General features: G+C 39.6%; 1 protein-coding gene across 1 annotated transcript in view; it reads left to right on the plus strand.

The window, feature by feature from the left end:
* ajap1 (adherens junctions associated protein 1) overlaps positions 1 to 23,153 on the plus strand; it is a 50,403-nt gene that overhangs the window by 17,094 nt on the left and 10,156 nt on the right. Inside the window, exon 2 of the mRNA XM_026153618.2 lies at positions 16,159 to 16,901. Within this exon, the coding sequence (XP_026009403.1) occupies positions 16,159 to 16,901 (743 nt within the window). The remainder of the gene's footprint in view (positions 1 to 16,158; positions 16,902 to 23,153) is intronic.

Here is a 23,153-nt window from a genome sequence, read left to right on the forward strand (position 1 = left end):
CTGCACGGTAAAATTGCAGTTTGTGTCAACGGAGCCTGTTGACTTTGAATCAGCAAACTTTGATTGTAAGATTAACTCTGTAAGCCTCCCAACTTTGAAATATTATTTATTCTTGGACGAGTGCCGTGAGAGCAGCCAGACATTCATGTTTCATACCCCAACGTCAGAATATGTCATTGTCAGCTGTAATTTCTTATCTTGTATCTCCCTTAAAAATCTCACCTTGACAGGGGAAGTGTATAACATTGATCATATTGATAAATATTAAAGTAAATACCCCAGAGTGCGATGCTGCCAAACCTTTGGTCCTGGCATTCATGTGGATAAAATTTCACAGTTTCAAGTTTAAAAAAACTTTGCTTGATTTATTTTATCATCTTATCTTGGCAAGCTTTCCATGATGACTCCCCCTCATTGTTGTCGGATTATCCTCCTAATGATTGGACTTTATGTTTGATTCTTCAGTAAAACTGTGAGAAATTCTGAAATACAACACTAAAAATATTTGTAAGTTTGTTTTGATCATGTGTGGTGTCTTCTCCAGTAGCGCCTTTGTTTTACAGAGAGAGCCAGTTGTTTTGAGCCTCCCAACTTGAGGCGGTTTCAGCTGCACAGGACATCTCTGCTGACCTCCTCTTGAACACAGTGATTATTCTGGGTCAGACTCTTTTAAAGCTACATGCTGGAATTAATGGAACTGGGAAGGGCAAATAGGGAATGTTATTGTGCCCTTGTTTCTCAGTGCGCTGCAGCTGAAAAAAAAGACATGTTTTACCTCGCTAATCCTAGAGGGGTCAGTCATTTCCATTCATTGTAAATTTGTGTTTTCTGTAGGAAAGCACGTCAATTCCCAGTGTGAGAGTGATGGAATTATTTAATGTGTGTCGGCATTGTTTTTCATGTTCTAGAGGTCAGAATTGAGTCTTTGGGGAGATTAAGCAGCACTTTAGCTCCCCAGGGCTTCATCCACTTGTGGTTTTTATTGTGAGGCTAAAATGACATTAATCCTCTTATTACTACTACTGAAACTGGAGGTCTGTTAGCATAATGTGACAGTGCATGATACATTTTATGTTATACATTTCTATCAGTCCTACCTGGCCAGTGATCTCTGTGGCAAAGGATTGTTTGATGTTTGGTGACTATAGACAAGTTAAGTTCACTACCAAGATAGTGATATTGTGTTGTGAGGTCAGCAGTGACCAAAACAATAATAACAACCAATTATAATTACCACATAAAGATTTTAGGTTAACTGAGCCACAATGCAATGCCAATATGCCAATAACATGTTCATGTAAATCTAGAATTTATCAATATTCAGTTTGCAAGTAAATAAGGCCCTGTTGTAATCTGATACAGCAGTCAAATGCAGCTAGCTTTGCCAGTGCATCCAGTCTGCAAACCTATGTGCATTGCCCTTAGAGTAAGTCGTCCTTGTTCTGTGGCCTGGATGTTATCAGAGAGTTTTTACCCCCAGAGGGGTAAGACTACCACACAGCTCCTTCCCTGTTCTCTCCTTTCTTTCTCCATCTCTGTCACTCTCTTAGGGTAATTCAAATGCATACTCCATATACTCCCATCTCTATTTTAAGAATCTTCTCTCTCGTGTGGACATGCTGTGCTTGGGGCTGGTCGAATTGGGGAAGGTTGAATGACTGGAAACAGACTGTATGAGCGCTCACAAGCATCCCACTGTCTTTGGTGTGTTCTCAATCCATAATCCTTTAAAGTTGTTCAATCTAGCAACATAGCCACTGGAGCGACTTAATAGTTGCCCCAAAGTGTATGACTTTTAAGGTATGAACCATCCACAAATCCCCTGCAGGCTTTTGCAAAAAGCCATGACCGTGTAATGTTTTTCAGACAACTTGGTTATAAATAATGTTAAAGGACTCAATACCAGAATTAATGCTTCTAAGGGAAAAAGTTAATTGCACAGACATAAGATATTAATTCACTGACTGATAATAACCTGGTGTTACTCTGCAAACATTACAGTAGCTATTATAACAGTGTTGGGAGAATGAGTATATGACCATGAATAATAAATGTGTCAACAAATACCTCCTTTTTGTTGATACATTTAATGTAAACAGGAAACCCCTAGGGACCTCCATCGAAACCCGAAAAAGCGATCAGTGTAAACACAGTCTACAAACTTGACATGCTGACTAATCTGCATTGTGCTGTTATGCTCAGTTCTATTGTTTGCTTTAGCCTAGAAGCTGAAGTATCTGAAAGTGGTTAGAATACAGCAGTTTAACACAAAGCATAAATCATGGATAAAGAGGTGCCTTTTTATGGAAATGTTTTAGTTCAAAAAAAAAACAAACCCTTTTCACCAAAGAAAATATTTAACAGTTGGAAATGGCCTATGACAGATGTCACCTACAATCCAGTTTTGAGATCCCTTTCCAGGGCCTTAACAACACCCACTCACATACGTCAGTTGAGCTCAGTAGGTCTCATGATATATTGAGGCAAGGTCTCATAATAGTTTCACCTGAAAACTCTGGTGATAATGACCCACACCCTTTTTCACACCTTGGCTCATGTGTTGAGGCACACGATCAATCGTTGGTCAATGACCCTCTTAATGGAAAGCTCTCAGTAGGACTGAAATACCTTTTCTTTACAAGCTCCTTAGTTAAACGAAGTTGTTATATTACTTTGCGTATTCCACAGATTCATTTGAGGTAATATTGAATTTTTTTTAAAATAAGGCTTAACAAGAAAACATTTATGGCAAAATGATGTCTTTACATAAGAGATATAAACTCCAACTGAGAAGCAAATGTTTGTGGATATCCATAACTGAATACAAATTACGATCAAAAACTTAGCCATAGAAACAAAAATGAGACGTGATACGATGATACACAAATGATTAAACGTTGCCAGTTTCCCCATGGCGCAGCATGTTGTTGTGGTGGGTAGCACCATCACCTCACAGCAGTCCTGGGTTCAAATTTGCTTGCCAGCTTGGGCCTTTCTGTGTGCAGTTTCCATGTTCTCTACTTGGCTTCACTCTAGTTACTCTGGCTTCCTCCCAAAACATGCATGTTACATTAATTGGTGATTCTTAGCTGGCATGATGTGAAGGTGTGTGATTGGCTTTATGATAGCGCTGCAGTAGATCGGTGACCTGTTCAGGATGTACCCTATGACAACTGGGATAGTCTCCAGCCACACCACTCAGGTTCATGGAAGAAAACGGATGGATATCATCTTGATAAATACTATCAAATACGAAATTCTGTTACAAACTGAAAACTTGAAGGTGTGGCGTATCCTATAGTTTGCTGTTTATGTACAGCTCAACTTCAGTATTCATCAGATACTTTACTATTATATATGTCCCCAAGGGTCAAACTGCCAGTGTGTAGTTCTTCTGTACCATGCTGAGGCATCTAAGGGACAATGTTCAAGAAGAGCACACAGATTGAGATTTAACTACCTGCAACTGTATCTACTTTCAGTTGTCTCGATAATGGCAGGTGGGAGTAATCAAAATGAGGCCCAGGAGACCAGAAAGCGCAATAAAAGTACAAAAATCAGTCTTTGACCAAGATACAGTGGTCGGGAAAGTCAGCAGAGGAGGCTGCTGACTTAACAAGATTCAAAATATATCTTATTGTATGTTATTACCAAATTTCTGTGCAGTGTTTACATGTTTCACTGTAGCTGTATGTAGGACTCTGCTAATTTGAGATTACTGAAGATGACCACAACCTTAAGTGCAATAAAATCTCCCTAAAATCCTTGAGCTGATGCTACTGAATACCTTATTCAGCGATATCAAATCAAATCAAATCAAATCACTTTTATTGTCACATCACATGTGCAGGTACATTGGTACAGCACATGTGAGTGAAATTCTTGTGTGCGAGCTTCACAAGCAACAGAGTTGTGCAAAATACAAGAATGGCTACATCTGAAACTAATAAATATATGCACAATATATAATAGTATATGCATTTCTGGATGTGTATACTAAATATTTTTCTACGTGTGTGTGTGTGTGTGTGTGTGTGTGTACACACATATTTTACAAATTAAATAGAGTAAACAATAAATAAAATATATAAAAATATACAAAGTTGAGACATGTATTATTAGGATGTATGTATGTATGTATGTATGTACATGTATTATTATATTAGGAATACTTTATTGATTTTCTGTTACAGCTTCTGCTCTCTACAAACATTATTATTATGTTTTTTTAAAGAACCCAATAAAAAAAGGCACACACAACCTCCACCACTACCCTGACTCCCTCTGCCCAGCCAAAGGGTTCTGTCTCGGGGAACAATATGAAAAAAGAAAAGTCAAGTTAGTTAAAAACAAGTATGATGCTGAGATGTTGTCCTCCAGTTTATGCTCATAGTCTCATTTTAACCGCTTGCTGCGCCTGCTTGGTCCAACCAGGGAAAACCACCCACTGCATTGTGAAACTTTCTGAACTGTAGCTGGTGAACCTTTTCCCCAGTGTATATATATATATATATGTGTGTGTGTGTGTGTGTGTGTGTGTGTGTATTTACAGGTGCTGTTTTTAGAAGTGTGTGGGAGACACATGAATACCATAGTTCAACGTGTAAATACTCTATAAATTGCTTGTGCTACCCTGTATAACACCAGTTACTTTTTGTACTCTTGAGATTGTTCACAAAAGGCTGAATTGGAGCACTTTTCCTAGGGCATGCAAAGCCCCACTGAGAGGTTATAAAAAAGGAAAGGAAACCACTGGTTCAGTCTAAATCTTGTCTGGCATATAGCGTCTGCCATTCCACCCAGATTTTCAGCAGAGGTGGAGTCACCTTCAATAAGGCACCTTTCAATGGCCAGCCAAGAAAATTAGGTGTACTCAGTGGCAGGGCTGTCAAGACCATGCTGATCAAATTTCTATGGATGGCAGGCTGGGGATCCAGGTTGAAGGGATTGAAGAAGGCATGCCTTTTTCACCTCCCTCAGGTGGGAAGCCCATCTGCTGAGGCCTCAGATCTGCAAACTCCCAACAAGTTCTAATTAAGACCTACTTCGCACAAGTGATCACAGTGTGATGATGAACCAAGAAATGGGCCAGAGATAGTGCGCAGAGACAATTAGGGGCAATATCTGATTAGCTTCAGAGATAATAGTTTAGTTTTACTGGGTCTAACAGGGTGAAAAGGATGAGTTCAAAGAGTCAGATAATCCTTTACTAGGCCCTTGTACTCTCATGACGATAATTTAAGTACACTATAGGGAAGAAATTTTCCTCTAAATTTAGACTTTTTAAAATAGTCTGTGTGTAGTATCACTTTAATGTATTCTTAACTGTTTTATCACTCTCTGTTAAGCTTGACTTCTTCTGATTACTAAAACATCGAGGCTCTGTGAAGCATTATAAAAAGGCTTCAGAAGAGCCTTTAAAGTTGGCCTCATTCACAGATGCTGTTTCCTGCCCTTTGTTTCTTTGCTTATCCGTGTCCCACTGGCAAATGGTTTGCAGAATTGCTGCGCATAATAGCCTACACAGCACTCAACTACTTTGATCTTTTCTAGGGAAAGAGCGGAATCATCAGGCACCGGGCACTGCTCTCCTTTTTCAAGATGCTTGACATGTTGCAAGCCGTAAGGATGTGATGAGTTTCCTCTTCACTCGGATAAAATGGTGGTTGTAACCGGCCCAAAAACCGTCACGATGCTGACTGTCACGATTAGATTATTTATTTAGATTGTGGTCGTTTGACATATTTAATACAGCAAATCTGGCATTGCATTGAAATCCTTAAAAGAATTTGACAAAATAACACTGCAAATATGAAGAAGATAATGATGATGCACAGACTGACTTACAGTTTAATGTTATTAAAAAACCTCTAAAAATGCAAGCTCCTCCCATCATTTATGTATTTATTGACCTCATTATGTGCACACGTCTATTAAAATTTTAATAATGTACCAGTTCAATTATTAAGCTTTCAGATTTGCTTTCCACCCAGTTTATACTGTTTTTATCAGCTGAGTTGGTTATTAGTGCCTTTGTAGGTTCTCATTCATCCAGGTCATGGTAGTCTAGGGTCTCGCCTCTTAGTGGGAAAAGTTTGTCTTGTGCCAATTCAAGTGAGTCGACGGAAAAAACAAAATATGCAACTAACCTGATGTTTGAAAATATTTTATTTTATTAATGTTTTATTTTGTTTGACCATTAAAGGAATTTGAAAGTGTGACTTTAGACTGAGATGTTTATAAACCAAAAGAATTAAGCTAGCTGACACTCAGAGAATTCAGACTGTGAGTAAAATAAAATTATAGTGTTTTTAATATATACAGTGGCTTGCAAAAGTATTCGGCCCCCTTGAACTTTTCCACATTTTGTCACATTACAGCCACAAACATGAAACAATTTTATTCGAATTCCACGTGAAAGACCGATACAAAGTGGTGCACACGTGAGAAGTGGAACGAAAATCATACATGATTCCAAACATTTTTTACAAATAAATAACTGCAAAGTGGGGTGTGCGTAATTATTCAGCTCCCTTTGGTCTGAGTGCAGTCAGTTGCCCATAGACATGCCTGATGAGTGCTAATGACTAAATAGAGTGCACCTGTGTGTAATCTAATTTCAGTACAAATACAGCTGCTCTGTGACGGCCTCAGAGGTTGTCTAAGAGAATATTGGGAGCAACAACACCATGAAGTCCAAAGAACACACCAGACAGGTCGGGGATAAAGTTATTGAGAAATTTAAAGCAGGTTTAGGTTACAAAAAGATTTCCCAAGCCTTGAACATCCCACGGAGCACTGTTCAAGCAATCATTCAGAAATGGAAGGAGTTTGGCACAACTGTAAACCTACCCAGACAAGGCCGTCCACCTAAACTCACAGGCCGAACAAGGAGAGCGCTGATCAGAAATGCAGCCAAGAGGCCCATGGTGACTCTGGACGAGCTGCAGAGATCTACAGCTCAAGTGGGGAAATCTGTCCATAGGACAACTATTAGTCGTGCACTGCACAAAGTTGGCCTTTATGGAGGAGTGGCAAGAAGAAAGCCATTGTTAACAGAAAACCATAAGAAGTCCCGTTTGCAGTTTGCCACAAGCCATGTGGGGGACACAGCAAACATGTGGAAGAAGGTGCTCTGGTCAGATGAGACCAAAGTGGAACTTTTTGGCCAAAATGCAAAACGCTGTGTGGCAGAAAACTAACACTGCACATCAGTCTGAACACACCATCCCCACTGTCAAATATGGTGGTGGCAGCATCATGTTCTGGGGTGCTTCTCTTCAGCAGGGACAGGGAAGCTGGTCAGAGTTGATGGGAACATGGATGGAGCCAAATACAGGGCAATCTTGGAAGAAAACCTCTTGGAGTCTGCAAAAGACTTGAGACTGGGGCAGAGGTTCACCTTCCAGCAGGACAACGACCCTAAACATAAAGCCAGGGCAACAATGGAATGGTTTAAAACAAAACACATCCATGTGTTGAAATGGCCCAGTTAAAGTCCAGATCTAAATCCAATCGAGAATCTGTGGCAAGATCTGAAAACTGCTGTTCACAAATGCTGTCCATCTAATCTGACTGAGCTGGAGCTGTTTTGCAAAGAAGAATGGGCAAGGACTTCAGTCTCTAGATGGGCAAAGCTGGTAGAGACATACCCTAAAAGACTGGCAGCTGCAATTGCAGCAAAAGGTGGTTCTACAAAGTATTGACTCAGGGGGCTGAATAATTACGCACACCCCACTTTGCAGTTATTTATTTGTGAAAAATGTTTGGAATCATGTATGATTTTCGTTCCACTTCTCACGTGTACACCACTTTGTGTTGGTCTTTCACGTGGAATTCCAATAAAATTGATTCATGTTTGTGGCTGTAATGTGACAAAATGTGGAAAAGTTCAAGGGGGCCGAATACTTTTGCAAGCCACTGTATATACATATATACGGTACATATACTACACCATTTCCTGATCTTTGAAGCATTTTCAGTGTTGGTAATGCAGACTACTGGTGCAGAGAGTGTAACAGAGTTTTAAACAACATGATAAATCTAACATTTGCATAAATTCAGTTTAACACAGACCTGCTTAAGCATCTCTATGCTTCAGCTAAGCCCACATAACATATGCTTGTATAAGAGGAAAGGAAATGTAATTACTTTAGAGTGCCATAGTCTCTGTGCTGCTGAAAGCAAGAATCCGCAAACGCTGCTCTGCCTGAGTTCACAGACCATGAAAGAGTAAAAAACAATAGGCGGGAAAACCAGTGGTCAAGCACACACCACAGTAGTCCACTTTTCATGTCAACAATCTGACATATAGGATGCAGACGCTGTGTCTGCGAGGCATAATGGCCCGTATGAATGGTCTTTTTTTATTAACCGCTCACACCCTTTGCTTAAGCATTTGATTCAGGATTATGCCGTGAATCTTTTTCACAGACTTCAAAGGCTACTCTTCATTCATTTTGGTCTTTTGATGGTATTATGTTGGTTAAGCGAGGTTTCCAGTTTCAAGGACAGGTAAATTGTATTAAGTGCCGTACGCAATGGATTACTCTCTGTAATGTTTTCCTGTTTTGCGCAACAGCACTGCATTGGCTTTTGAAGAAGAAAGTGACAGAAAATCGGAAAAGAATAACGAAAAATTCATTTTAGTTCCAGTGTTAGTGAGACAGTCACGCTGTGTGCTGAAATTCTGCTGGCAAAGTCTTCACTTTGACATTTGTTGTTAGATTTCGGATGACCTTTTTGGCATTTGCACATTGGAAGCTTATGTATGGTTTACTAATAATATATTTGTGGCTGACTGTGATTTTGTGCTTATAGATCATCTGTTTAATTTGGTGTGCCTGTCAAAGAGTAATCCCCCCCCCCCCCCCCCACACACACACACACACACAGACACACTCACTCACACACACCACCCCCCCGACTGTGGCATTTGTAAAAAGCTGCAGAATAAGTTGGAAGTAGATTTACTGAATATAGTACAGCTTAAACTGGCAACGAGCAGAGTGAGAAGTCAAGCTTGGTGAACCTTCCTCCAGCGCTCTTTCATATTTGGTAATCTAAATATATTGCTCCAAAATATCACATCTTACATACACTGTTACATCACAGAGTTTCTGTTGAAATCCTACATCACTTGAGTTTGGTTAAGGATGATAGAGGCTTGAAACACACGCACACACACACACACACACACACACACACACACACACACACACACACACACACACACACACACACACACACACACACACACACGTTCCTTTAATTTCTTGCATTTTAGTGTAATTAGAGTCCACACATATAGCAAGAACCACGGTTGCTGGATTGATAAGGTACAAGAAGCAGTGAAGGATAGCAGCAAATATGTTGTTTACAAAACATATTGTGCTTTATGTGTAATATAATGGTAGAAACTCCTGGAATGTGTCTACGTGCTATACACAGCAATTTTGTTTTGCCTGATATGTCTGCGAACAGAATCCCAAGGTACCTCTTTCATCTGCTGTCTGTCAAGTCTTGGTTAAAATCATCATTCCAGCAAGTCTTTTGCTGACCTTCAAACCTGAGTCCTCCAGGCCAGAAGACATGCTAATTAACGGATTGGTCCGTAACTTCACAAAGCAATTTCATTCCCTGTATGTCTGGGTTCAAAAATGGGCCTGGCATACTGAGATTCAGGACTAAAAAGTATCCTGTAAGGTCACTGAATGATGCCTGAATAATGCATTTAAATTGGCTTTCGGTTAACTTCACCAAGTCTCCAGTAAACATGTGCATGAGATACTCCTTCTTGTGCAAAGACTGCATGTAAGAAGGTGCTCGAGAAACTCATTAGAGAGTCATTAGATGTCACAAGCTCTACTAAAGAGATTTCCTGCCATATCGGCAAGGCTTACCTATATTCTGAAGTTAGCATTGACAGTATGATAGAGCATGTGCTCATAAAATAGGACACCAGACACACAATCCAACCAGAAAGCAATCTGGTATGTTCATGCTGTGAAAACTGCAATTATTCCGCCATCTGTGCGGTATACTTGTAGATTATATTTTCATTATGCAGGATGTCAAAGAGTATTAGCAATTCTGAAATTATGCAAGTGCTGTTCTTAGAAAACATCGGTTGAAGGAAATTTATCTGTAGCATGTGTTGTTCTTGCTGTAACTTTTTTTTCCTTTTCTGTCTAATTCAACACCAACATTGCTTCACGGTGTAGAAGGTATGTGAATGAAAGGCAAGTGAAAATACATCAGCATGTTAGTGAATCAAGTTTATGAACACTGCTTAATTTTAGATAAATTTTAGAGCAGTAATAACAGTATTTTTTAAAGATCTCTCATTATAGCTACTTTATATAAAACACTGGGTGTGACTTTTTTAAAAAGTTATGGTTTTGCTTCTTAATATTGATCAGACAGTTTAGTCAAAATAGGCTAATAAAACATAAACCTTGAAGTCCACAATGAAGTTAATCAGCCTATAGTTGACTTCTTATAGGTGCTCCTCCTTATGGTTCAAAGCATTTTGGTAATACATAATGCTCTCCTCTTTTTTCAAAGTAATTAAGAATGATTAAGCGAACCTACTGGACAACTCGGGGTTTAGTATCTTATCCAAGAATACTTAAACATGCAGGCTGGAGGAGCTAAGGATCGAACTGCCAGCCTAATGATTAGCAGATGACCCGCTCTAGCGCCTGAGCCACAGCTGTGATACTAAAGATGGTGCAGGCACAGAAAGAAGTTCCTTTTATTTTAGGAATAATGTTTGCATCTGTGCTCTCAATGTTCAGTTGACAATGAATAACATACAAAAGTTACCTACCACTCCCTAATGAATGAAGTTCAATACCCAGCATGAGCTCAGTATTTGTTGTCTGTGGTTGTTATTCACTTATGTACCGCTGGCAAAAAAGAACAACACTTCCATCTTACTCAATCATATCAGAGACTTGCGTGAGTGAGATCATAAAAGTCCTCTCTGCTGCCTTTTGTAGGCATCTCTCCTCAGGGTTATTTTTGCTTACATTGTTCTGATCATGTTTGAGGTACAGCAAACAAACATGGTCAAAAAATGTTTACACCGCATTTTTCCATGTTGTAAAATAATAATATTCCTAACAGCCATTTTCCTTATCATGTATTGCCATAATTTGGATTGGAGTGTTAAAATTTACTCACCTGAAGTGTGCAGGTTGAGCAGGTGCCAAGGTCTCAGTCTGAGGTCAAGGCCAAAACACTCACAAGACAAATTATTATCCATATTTTTAACTGTCAAAAATCAAATGACCTTGTCACAGCTCTTTCCTGACCACATCAGTCACCATTTACAGCTCAATTAAGATGTCATTCTAAATTATTTATCAGTTAGTGGTCGGCTGGTCTCTCACACCTTAAAAATGGAACGCTGGTGATAATAAAAGCCTGTTGTCATTCTTCATGGGCAGCCTGTCTACATAATAATTGTAAAGGTCTCTAGTTAGCATGCTGGATTACCTTTGAATTATAATTGAACAAGTTCAAAAAGTGTGAAGCTCACCTCAAGTGACAAGCAGTGTTATAATATTACTGCCAGGCAGCAACGGTTTTATCTTTTAATATGTTTTTATGCCACTGAAGCGCTTTGAACCTTGTTTATAGCTCAAATCCAAAAACCACATTTTCTCTTCTTGTTTTTTACATTCGAGGCAACAATCTATGCAGAGGGTCAGGCGGAGATTAAATGTATGGGGACTGACATATGTACCGTCGCCTGTGAAATATACATTTAATTTGTTTTTAAAAATTGGTATTCTTAGTAGAGATGGACCGATCCGATATTACGTATCGGTATCGGTCCGATACTGACCTAAATTACTGGATCGGATATCGGAGAAAAATAAAAAATGTAATCCGATCCATTAAATATCACGAAAGCACCTCACAAAACTTGCAACACGCCGTAACTCACCTCAGAACGTTAGCAGTCGGAGCAGTATGCATCACGTGATAGAGCAGCTGTGGCATGCGGGACCTGTCGGTGGTCTGGATAGCATGTGGAGCTTCGCTAGCAACCTGGCATTTCATCTCCGACAAAGTTATCCCCGAGAGAAGTAAAGCAAGTGTGTAAGTCCATCTCTGAATGTTTGTAAAGCATTCCTGCGTTAAGCTTAACAAGCGACTGCCTCTCGCTCTCCGGCTGCTACTTCAATCGTGAAACTGCTTAAATGATCAGCTGATCGGCTTTTCTGTCGCGAGTCCGTGTCTCTTGTTTGTTTTTGGCCCACTTTGCACCAGAAAGAGGAAACCAGCGGCTGAACAACAGCAGAACGTTTAAGCTTGATAAGCTGTTGTTAGAATTTATTTAATATTACTTTCTACACCAGGATCTTTTTCTACGTAGCTGCTGGTAACTGTGCAGGGGCGGATCTAGCAAAGTTTAGCCAGGGGGGCCGATAGGGCATTAACTGGGAAAAGGGGGCACAAAGACATACTTTTCTTTCTTATTCTCATTTAAAATGTCGAGCTTTTAATAAATAATTATCTGACACCCAAAGTTTTAATTTGATGTAAAATGAATAGAAGTCAATTACTGTATATAGTGACTATTAAGTCTAATATATACCCTAGTAAGCTATAGTACTTTTTACTTTGGGAAGGTACCATCTGTGCAGTCTGCAATTTTGTTGAAGAAAGATGTTGAATCTATTTAATATTTCTTGAAAAATAATTGATTTCTGTTCATTTTTTTTCACACTGCATCAAATTAAGGTTGATTACGTCGATTAAGCATCATGAGGTGGAGTGTGAGGGGTGGTTCCTTATTTTTTATTTATTTCTTTTTGTTGTTGCTGGGAGTTGGAACCCTATTAGTTAGGTTGCTTAATATTTACGCTAAGTACTCTTTAAAATACCAGAATAGGGAGGATGGTGTAGGTCTAAGTTTATTAGATTGATCAGTATTGCTGAACTATGAAATATTTTTTTTGTATACAGGTATAACAGAATAGCTTTAGTGTAGTTGTTGTTTTAAACTTGAGTATGAACTTGCAGACTTGCAAAATGCAGCAAGATATTTTAAAAAACAGTTTTGTTGATTAAAAAACACTATATCGGATTCATATCGGTATCGGCAGATATCCAAATTTATGATATCGGTATCGGTATCGGACATAAAAAAGTGGTATCGTGCCATCTCTAATTCTTAGTGAGTAGAAATGATTTAGCAAGGCTCTTGGCACGCTGTACTTATTTTGTCCTATTTGTGTACATGTGCTTGTAAGAAGCATTGTTTATGATCAAAGCAATTGTAGATACAACCTTAAAAAGTTTAGTTTGTCTCATCAAATGTCACCGTAGTATAGTTAGTAGGGTCATCATGATACTAGAACTTTACACTCGACAAATACTCAATACCATTTTCCATCAGTGGGTAGAAAATTAAGAGTTAGGCAGAAATAGATTAAAACAATATTGTTATGTGCAAATGTATTTATCTACATCCCAGTTCATTCTTTTTTTCTGCTGGTGACTTAGCACCCTATTTTCATTGCTTATCAAATGCAGTTGGTGAGGTAGGCTGCCACTGTTTCTGTCACGCTGTTAGTAGACTTTTCTCTGCTTTGATCTGGGACTTAAAGGGAACCTTAACACTTAAAGTATAAATAACTGTGTTATACTATTCAACAAGCACTGCCTAGCTCCCACATTAATGTCACTTTGTTATTATTGGATTTAGCTAGACACTGTTTTGATAATGGTTTTGGATTCAGGAAATAGACACTATCTCTACTGTTAAGATTAGGGTTAAAACTTTCCTTTTTGCTAAAGCATATAGTTGGGGCTGGATCAGGTGACCCTAAATCCTCCTTTAGTTATGCTGCAATAAGTGTAGGCTGCAGGGGGATTCCTGTGATGCACTGAGTATTTCATTTTCAGTCACCTTTCTCACTCAACATGTGTTAATAGACCTCTCTGCATTGAATCATACTTGTTATTGATCTCTCGCATCTTCCACAGCATGTCTTTTATCCTATAAACACATCTTCTCTCACCCCAACCTGTCGCAGCAGATGGCCGCCCCTCCCTGAGCCTGCTTCTGCTGGAGGTTTCTCCCAGTTAAAAGGGAGTTTTTCCTTCCCACTGTCACCAAAGTGCTTGCTCATAGGGGGTCATATGATTGTTGGGGTTTTCTCTGTATGTATTATTACCTTACTGTTGTTGTGATTTGGCGCTAGATAAATAAAATTGAATTGCATTGAACTGAATTGAATAATAACCCATGGCTAATGTGGCTGTCGCATAATAGTTAAATGGCTTAAGGTAAAGTTGTGTGTCAACTGGAGGAGGCAAAGATGGTACTGTCTGTATTGAGACTGTTGCAAATGAGTATCTAATCCGGTAGTAGTTTTTGTATCGATTAGTAGCTGAGTGTTGATTATTTGGACAACTGTAATAGAAACATGATAGAGACTTTATGATTATATGATCAAAAGATGTCTAATGCTGCTTCTGACTGTTGACAGACCCGTTCAAACTTTCCCACCCATCATTACTTCTCCACAAAAGTCCTCCGTATGGGTTTAAATTGGCCAAGGACAGCAGAGATGAAAGCTGCCCATAATGAGGTTCCTCCTTTAGGATTCAATGTGTAGCTTTGTCCCAGGGGCTCCTGAAGGTTGTCTCTAGAATCAGTCTGCTATGGGGCTCAAGCCCGAACAGCCAGCTTGTCTGTCACCTTGCCATGCAGTTAATGTTGTCTAGAGGTGAAGTTTACTTAGGGACAAAATCTATTTTTGGACATCATAAAATATGAAAAAAATGTACGCACATGTGATATAAGTGAAGCTTTCTGCAACGTAGTCATCATGCCTCATCTGAAAATATTGCACCGTGATCCACACTTTTAATTTGCGCCCTTGTTCATAACTTCTTCATTTAACTTCACCCAAGTTTGTCACCGTGGCTTTTTCCGCAGTGTTCACAAATGTGAAACAATAAGGCTCTTCATTTTTTGTTGTCATGAAAAGACTGCCATGACACCTCGCCTTATAGGCGATCACTGTTCATTCTGACAACAAATGATAAAGAAAAGCTGCCTTGTATTAAACTGTCTGCTCCAGCTCCTCTCCTCTCTGACTAGAAGTAGGTTTTTGAGTTCACCGGGCATTGAGCGGCTGCACTAGGAAGTAACCTGCTAACTTCTCCACAAAGCTAGCATAACTTGATTCCTCACGTAATTTTTTTCCACATGCGTTATCGGCATCAACAGTCAGTGAAAACATTAACATATTCTCACGGACATTTTACAGAAAGCAAGTAAAATAGCATGTAAAAAGACAGACATAGTAATTCACTGTTCTGTATAAGAGGGCAAGGTAAGTAAAAGTTAATATCACTAGATATCATATTGTAAGCAGTACTCAACCTCAACAAAGCTAAAATACAACGTCAAACTTCAGTGATTCGATTTTATAATCCAGCCGCAAACTACGGAGACACCTGCGAGTCAAAGTGCACAGTGGTGCATATTAAGGCAGGACCCAGCGGGAGTTCACAGTGCCCAAAGCAGCAGAGAGGAGCGAAGGAATCTACGACTGAAAATAACAGCATGTACACACCGAAGCAGACCTGTTATATGTGAAGCTCACTTGTGCATTCCCATTATTGTTACACTAAACCTTCTTAGATGTTTCTCTGCACGACCAGATTTCCCTTTTGGGAATCAGATGACTTTGTGTTTTGGAGGAGATAATGCTGAAAATGATGATGATGATCAGTTAAACGAGGACTGACCTTGTGTGTTGTCGTTATCATCACTGGGTTGATGTGAATCTGCAGCTTCGCCCTCCCTGCTTGTTACAGTTGAGAGTGAAAAGAGCAACTCCAGAATCTTTCCCATGTTCTGCAACGTTTACCCTGCGTCTGACCTTTATGTTGTTATTGAAGAATCACTTTGCGAGGCTAATTATTATCATAGTGTAATTGGGTGTGTTTTCCAGAACTTGGAGTTAAGCTTTGCTAAGTGTGTAAATAGGGGATAATTACTGCTGTGCATCTTGACAAAAGAGCTAAAACTTGGTAGGATGGGAGACGGAGAAAATTTGATTTGTATTTTTTTAACATTTAGTGCTAAATCTAAAACGCTGCCTCTCATTTACTCTCTCTTTGCAGTCCGTCTGCTTTGAAGCCAGGCAGCTGTGTGGGGCATCGGGTGTGGATCCTGCTAGCCATGACTCACCTTACCTTGGACTTTTCTGTGTGCAGCCCTCTCAGTCAAGGTCTGGGGATCAAACTCACGCCTAAACCGGTGCCTCGCTCACGGCCTCGCTTGCAGCCCCTCTGGGATAAGCCTAACATGCTTCACTGGAGAACAGTGAGCCCGTTAGCCCACCGGCTCCTCAGCCCTGTTCCTCCGCCCCAAGACAGCAGGGCAGGAATAGTGCCAAAAGTTAAAGGTCAAAAGCATTGGAAGCCAGCACACAAAGGACAAGCAGCGTGCAAGAATTGCCGGCTGAGATACTCTCAAAAAGAGACGGGCGATCCTTTGGCTGTATTAGCAAAAGCTCCAGTTGCTTTATCAAGCGGGAGGTTGTTAATTAGAACCAGGAGGCAGCTCAAATGGGACAGCTATGACAAGTCTCAGGAGGGCCGGACTACAACAGTGGCTGGATTTATTGACTGGGGACCCACGGGGACTGATAGCATAGATGAGGATGGCAAAATGGAGCCAAACTTAACGTCCACCAGGGCTGCAACTACTACAGTGGCCACAACCACTAGCACTACAACCAGGCTCTCCCAAAGGACGTTCACTGTGGTGACCACAACAGAGTCCAAGAGCACCACCAAGTCCTCTATGAGCAACACGGAGTCTGTCAAACCACCAAAGCTAGACCCACCAGGGGACACACCAGGTAAGAGATATAAGATATATATAGATATAGATATGTTTTTTTTCTCTCAGTAACTGTTAAACAGACAAACATAGAGTGCTGTGAAGGTAATTCTTCAAGTCAGCAGTGTCCAAACATGCTACTTAGATTTTCCTTTGCAGGTTGTCTTTTTAATAAAACATTTCTCAGGGGAACCTTAAGCGGATAAAGGTAACACATTTGTTAAATCAGCTCTGAAAACATTATAAATAAATTATGAATTGGCTTTTCTCTGCAGAGCTTTATTTTGTGATATGACAAGTTTTCCACAGTTGTGTTTACAGGTATATATACACGTAAAACAGGTTCTATAGGAATGAAACGTATGTTAATGACATTTCCTAACAAATTCATAATCTGTTTAAGCCCCAATGGATCTATGGATAATTGGCCACTCTCTGACAAACTGAAAATCAAATGAATCTGAAATATACAGCTTTGCTTTTACACTGAAAAGGGGTTAAATGTGTGACCATCACACATTTACCACCCTTACTGGTCTAGCCAGTAACGGTCCTGGCTAGACCCCCCATGCTTAAAACAAAGCCCTGGAATGGCGCGGCTATGTCTGCAGCCTGTTCGCAGCTCGGACGCAAGAATTTCACTACATGTTGTACCCTGTTTAATTGTCTATGTGATAAATAAAGGTTGTTGTTTGTTTGATTATAAGCCTCTATAATCACCTTTTCACTGTACATCTGATGATCTGCTTTCATGACTATAATATTGCAGCTTAGAGATATAGGCGCTGATACTGACAGACTATGCCCTCGACTATATTGTAGCCCTCAGGTCTGAAATACCGGTGGTGGGCATTTTATGGGCAAGGATTTTTATGGGCAGTTCTTCTGTAATGTGGAAACACAATCTTCTCCTGCCGGGCTTATTAGATTTAGTATGTCATTATGTCTATGAGGAACATGTTTTTTTTTATTAAAATGACCTATGTAAGTTATGTTTTAACAACTTAGGAACAATAACTGTGGTAAATTAAGTTTTCCCATTTAGTGCAGTAGCAAAAATGTCATAAAAGTATGCAAAGATAAGGAAGGACTTACTCAGTTTCAATGATAAATGTTAGAGGAATCAAGAAAAGTTCATCCTGCAGTGGGAGTATTCAGATAATGAACACTTTGAACTATTTGCTGTTACTCAGTGCTGTTCAAGCCCTATACTGGAACAACGATGCCTCCCAAAACAGCCTTGAGTGTTAGTGGCATACATATAAGTTGCACTGTGATTGAACTGTATATAGCTCATGCAAAATGAAATGGCAGGACATAATTATCTTGTCAGTGTTGTTGTGATCTCTTCATTTTCTCTTGATTGGGAGGTAAGTGTGAGACCACCTGTGATTCAGATCATGGCTTGTATCCTGGAGGAAATCAGTCACCACAGCTAACTGAGAGCTGATAAGAAAGGAGAGTTGAGACTTTTTCTCCCTCCAACTGGTTGAATATTATTGTATCAATAAGCACATTGTGTCTGATCAGAGCAGATGAAGAGAATCATGTTTCAGAGCAAAGAGTGGGTGTGTAATCGCAGCAGAAATTTTCCCTCTGCCTTCACAACACGTTAACCCTCTGCCTCATATTAGCCCCAAGGCAAGATGTAATTACCACACGAGCAGTGCAGCATTGGATTGCTGCTGAATTGAAAGCATTGCAGATGGAGAGGCGCTTCACTGTATGCCTGTCTCTTACTCTCATATCTCTGAATTGTCTTAGTGGATGCATACAAAATTTCTTAGTCATGATTGATGAAACTTGCAGTGGGATAACCTCTCACTTGCAAACTTAAACTGATTCTGTTAAAGTGGGAAAAGTGTTAATAAAATTTATTTTAATTTATCTAGGTTTCTCCTTCTCTCTTACCACTATCCCTCACAGGAAATCCTTTCATAGAAGGTTAAGATCTATCCGGTTGTTCAGTGATGACGCGACGAATCCTACTTCCGGGTCTAAAGTAGTCTGCGTTTAATATGGCTTTTGTGTTGTTAACATGTTTAATGTTATGTATTTTCTTCTATTTGATCTCAAAAAGCTCCTAAAACAGTCAGCGACCACTGTTGACCTCCCTCGGCTTTTATTACCGCTAATCATTTATTTAAGCTCAGTTTTTAAAACCTTACGATGTAACTACAGCCCAGCCCATGCAGCAGTATATGAATGACTAACCTCGTATTGTGGATGGATTATCTCAGTTGTTCTCCTGGCTGAAGTTTGGTCCTTTTACAGCATCCTGCCATGCGATTACATTTGTTCCTGACCACCGAGAACACTCACGTTAACTTTTATCGAGTGGAAAAAAAAGTTAGCTTGTTTATATTATGCTAACATAGCTGTGTCGCTAGCGGTCACGTAGCACATCATTATATACCAGCTAGCCCAACTTCAGTAACCCTACAAACGTCACTGCTGTTTAGTTTTCTGTCTTCATTTATGTTGGAAGTGATAGCAGAGCTGTACGTTTTAATTTGTTTCCAAAACCCAGCAGTCAGGACATGCTATATTGTATTTAGATAGAAGCTAGCGAGCTAACTCCCTGCTAACTTCTAACTCCGTTAAATGTCATAAATTCCGTTTTCATGGATGCCTGGATGTTAAACTCAATTGTTACACCTGGTAGAGGAGAAGGCTGATCATTTTATTAAAGATGAAATACTTTAGACAGTTTTTCAACTCTCAGTAATGCCATAGTGATCGTTTGATATATGGACCTGCAGCGGAGTTTAGACCCAGACACGGCTAGTGACGTCAGACTGAACAACCGGATGACTGCACTTCCGGATGTCTACTGTGTCTAACCTGCCCGCTGCATGCAATGTTAACTTTAACAGGCAGATGAGTTGACATCATCTGACAGCAATGCTAACAACGGCATCTAATCTGTCAGTGCCTAAGACATAAGGCTGCTTTGTCACAAAATAACTGCTGAAAGTAGGGCTGTTCGATATATCGGATGACGATATAAAAACGTCTATCGTTTCATTTTACGCTATCGTTTGTTTCGTGGTGTCGCAAAATAAACTGTTTACAGCAATATTTTTTCATCGTTTTGATGGTCACTGTAGTGGCTATATTAATTTCTTAAAGTTCTCTCTTTCTCTTATATTTTATATAACCACACTACGGACGGACAAGAGCCTGTTTTTATGCGTTGTGGTTAGCAACAACGACGGTAACAGCATCGCGTGTCCGCTTGTTTATGTTCCACGTAAACCTTTCACAATAAAGCTCAAGATCCTGTTGAGACTTTTCAAAATAAACTGAATCACGTGAAAGAGCAGATTATCTACGGATGAGAATTAAAAAAGAGCCGCCAGGTGCTAAAAAATAAACCTTAGACTCAAACGTTAGAACAGGCTTTTCCCCGCAGCACGCCGTGTAATAAATACAAAGAAAACGGCGGCCTTTACAACTTATGTCTAAAAATGTATGGTTCATGCATAGGTTAAAACACTAGACTCCAGCTAAATGACGCGCAGCTGGAAACACTTTCCGCAAGACGAGCTGCCCGAGATTCACAGAATTTACAGAAAATCTTACATTTTTGTGATTTATATCGTTATCGGACGATAGAATTCTTATATCGGGATATGAGATTTTGGTCATATCGCACAGCCCTAGATGAAAGTTATTTTTCGTACAAGACCAACCTAAATGTCAGTGCTTAAACAGAGCTGTGTCGAAGTCCATTTAAGGTTAGTAGTGAGTAGGAGAGAAGCTGGTGCACATGCATGCAATGTAGATGCATTGCTCTGAAAAATGCATAACCAGTGCAAAAGACTGTGCATGCATCATGCATGCATGCAGAGAGTTCAAGCGCATTTGGCACCCAGCTGGTATCTGCTGAATGTACTTTTCGCTCCGTGGTTGTGCCTTGCCATCCTCGAAGCTTTCACTCACTCTGCTAAGTTAACTGTGGCAGTTATTTCAGGTGAATGATACAATATTTTCATGTACATGGAAGTGCCGCCACATTTCAGTTCACATTCAAAACATGGTCAAGTCATCTGCAGCCAGTATGAGAAGAACCTAAGAGACTATTAGTTTCAATGTTATGAGGATTTAAACAACTTATGCTGTTTACTAACCAAGTTATTCTAAACTAAACATTTTTAATTACTGTTGTAATTCTCCTGTGCTTGATTGTTTCCTATATTCACAGTATCAATAAGCATGTATAACCCCAATTCTGAAAAATGTTGGGATGCCGTGTAAAATGGAAAAAAAATTAAGGTTTAAATTGAGAAAATCTGCCCTTTATTTATTGAAGAAAAAATATTAGCTCATTTTGAGTTTGATGGCAGCTCTTCTCAAAAAAAATTGGGAGAGGGCCACATTTTCCACTGTGCAGCACCAAGGGCACTCAAAAGTAACTGCATTCTTAAAGTATCGATGGAGAATGACAGTTAGCTCATAGCATGCATTCTGGATTCCGGGGTTCTGCCATCCATCCATCCCTCCATCTTCATCGATATATATACAATTTAGGGTCACGGACATTCTATAAAAAAATCTAAATTATTAAAAATGCCAGAAGTGTTATTTCAAGTTGGATGATTAATTACAAAAATGGTTTCTGCAATGCTCTGAATGATTGCTAAGAAGCTGCAAAATAGCTGAAAAAGATGTCTAGAAATTATGTATTTAACAGAGCCAGTTATTGACTAATTAAATATTCATTTGTTTGGTACATTCATCCTTGCAGTTACTTTCAGTACCTTCTTCTTCTCTTCATCTATAGTGTTGATGCAGTCTATAGACTTTCTAAGGCAAAAAGGTCCTCGCAGCATGGGCTGGTAGCACGTTTCCTAAAATAATTAGATACATATTCAGATCACAAATGAACTTCCTTATACTAAATCACTTAGTTGCTTTAGCTCAGCAGCTCAGAAAATGTCTATATCTTTGCTGCTTAGGCATTCACTGACTATGAGACCACAGTACAAGTAGAGACATGCAGCCATGCAATAAATGCACATTATGACTCATGAATATTGTATGCTTGCACAAACGCAAGTCGTGAATGTACTTGGTGTCATCCCATATGGCGTGTGTGTAACATGACTGTAATCATTTCAGAGTGTAATCGCTGTCAAACATGAATGCAAAGAGCAGAGAGTGGCAGAGAGTAGAGGAAGCTACTTTCGACTGCTCTCTTATTCACAAGGATTTGCCAGTGATAGAGGAAGTATCCAAAAAGCCTTTTTTTTAAATCAAAAAAGAAAGAAAATAGAAGTAATGTAGATTTTTTCCGACAGTAGTCTGAATGTTACATTCTGTTGCTTGACTGTGCTCCGATAAAATCATTAATACTTCAGGTGATGGTGAATTTCTGAACGCATGTTGCACCTGTATGACCACAAGGATAGAAAAAAATGTAGAAAAGCAAGCTCCACAGCACTTTGAAAACCAGGTTTATTCTGTCATTAGCGGAAATGTCTTCAGATATTAAAAAAAATTCCAACTTAACCCCAGGCTAAATCAAACCTAAGACTGCCATTACCATGGCAACAGGCAGTTACACCTGTGTTGACGATTGGGACTCGAGTCACAAAAGGAGGAAAACAGAGCTCATATTTTGTGCTTTTCTAACATTGATTTTGGTCACACAAAGCGAAAGGAAACTGTCCTGATCCTGACTGCAGAATTCACAGAACTATACTGAAACCTGAAAATAATCCCACCTATGCCACAGGATTGCACTGCGCTGAGCTTTTATGCAGCAGAAAGTTTTCTGTACTGTTTGCACCGTTGACTGTTGCTGTCAATTTTTCCCATATTTTTTTGTCATAATCTTTTCTGGATTTTCTGGAAGTCCTTATTATTCTTGAGAGACTGCAGCTCATTTGGATCCAACTACCATCAAAAGCTTGTTTCTTTCTATATTTATGTCAGTGTCCAGAAATGAACATTTGAGCTGTATTTCCTCACGCCTGCCGTGGGATCCAGTCAGTTACTCTGACATTTCTCCAACCAGTTTGGGTTGGTAGAAAAACCAGCTACGTAGTGACACAGGGAAAGTACACAACAGCTTGCCGCAGCTTGACTGAGTTGCACTTGTTGAATACAGGCTATGTGTCTTAACTCCCACTCGCTGTTGGCGTGGATGCACAGGACAACAAAAGGGATGGTTCTTTCTGGCACTGGTGAAAATCCAAATTGTTTAGACCGAGATAAAGAAGTGAATGTTGCCCTTAATCTGTGTGAAGGAAGTAGCTTTCGCATG

The sequence above is a fragment of the Astatotilapia calliptera genome, chromosome 20 (assembly GCF_964374335.1).
Source record: "Astatotilapia calliptera chromosome 20, fAstCal68.1, whole genome shotgun sequence".
Classification (NCBI taxonomy): domain Eukaryota; kingdom Metazoa; phylum Chordata; class Actinopteri; order Cichliformes; family Cichlidae; genus Astatotilapia; species Astatotilapia calliptera.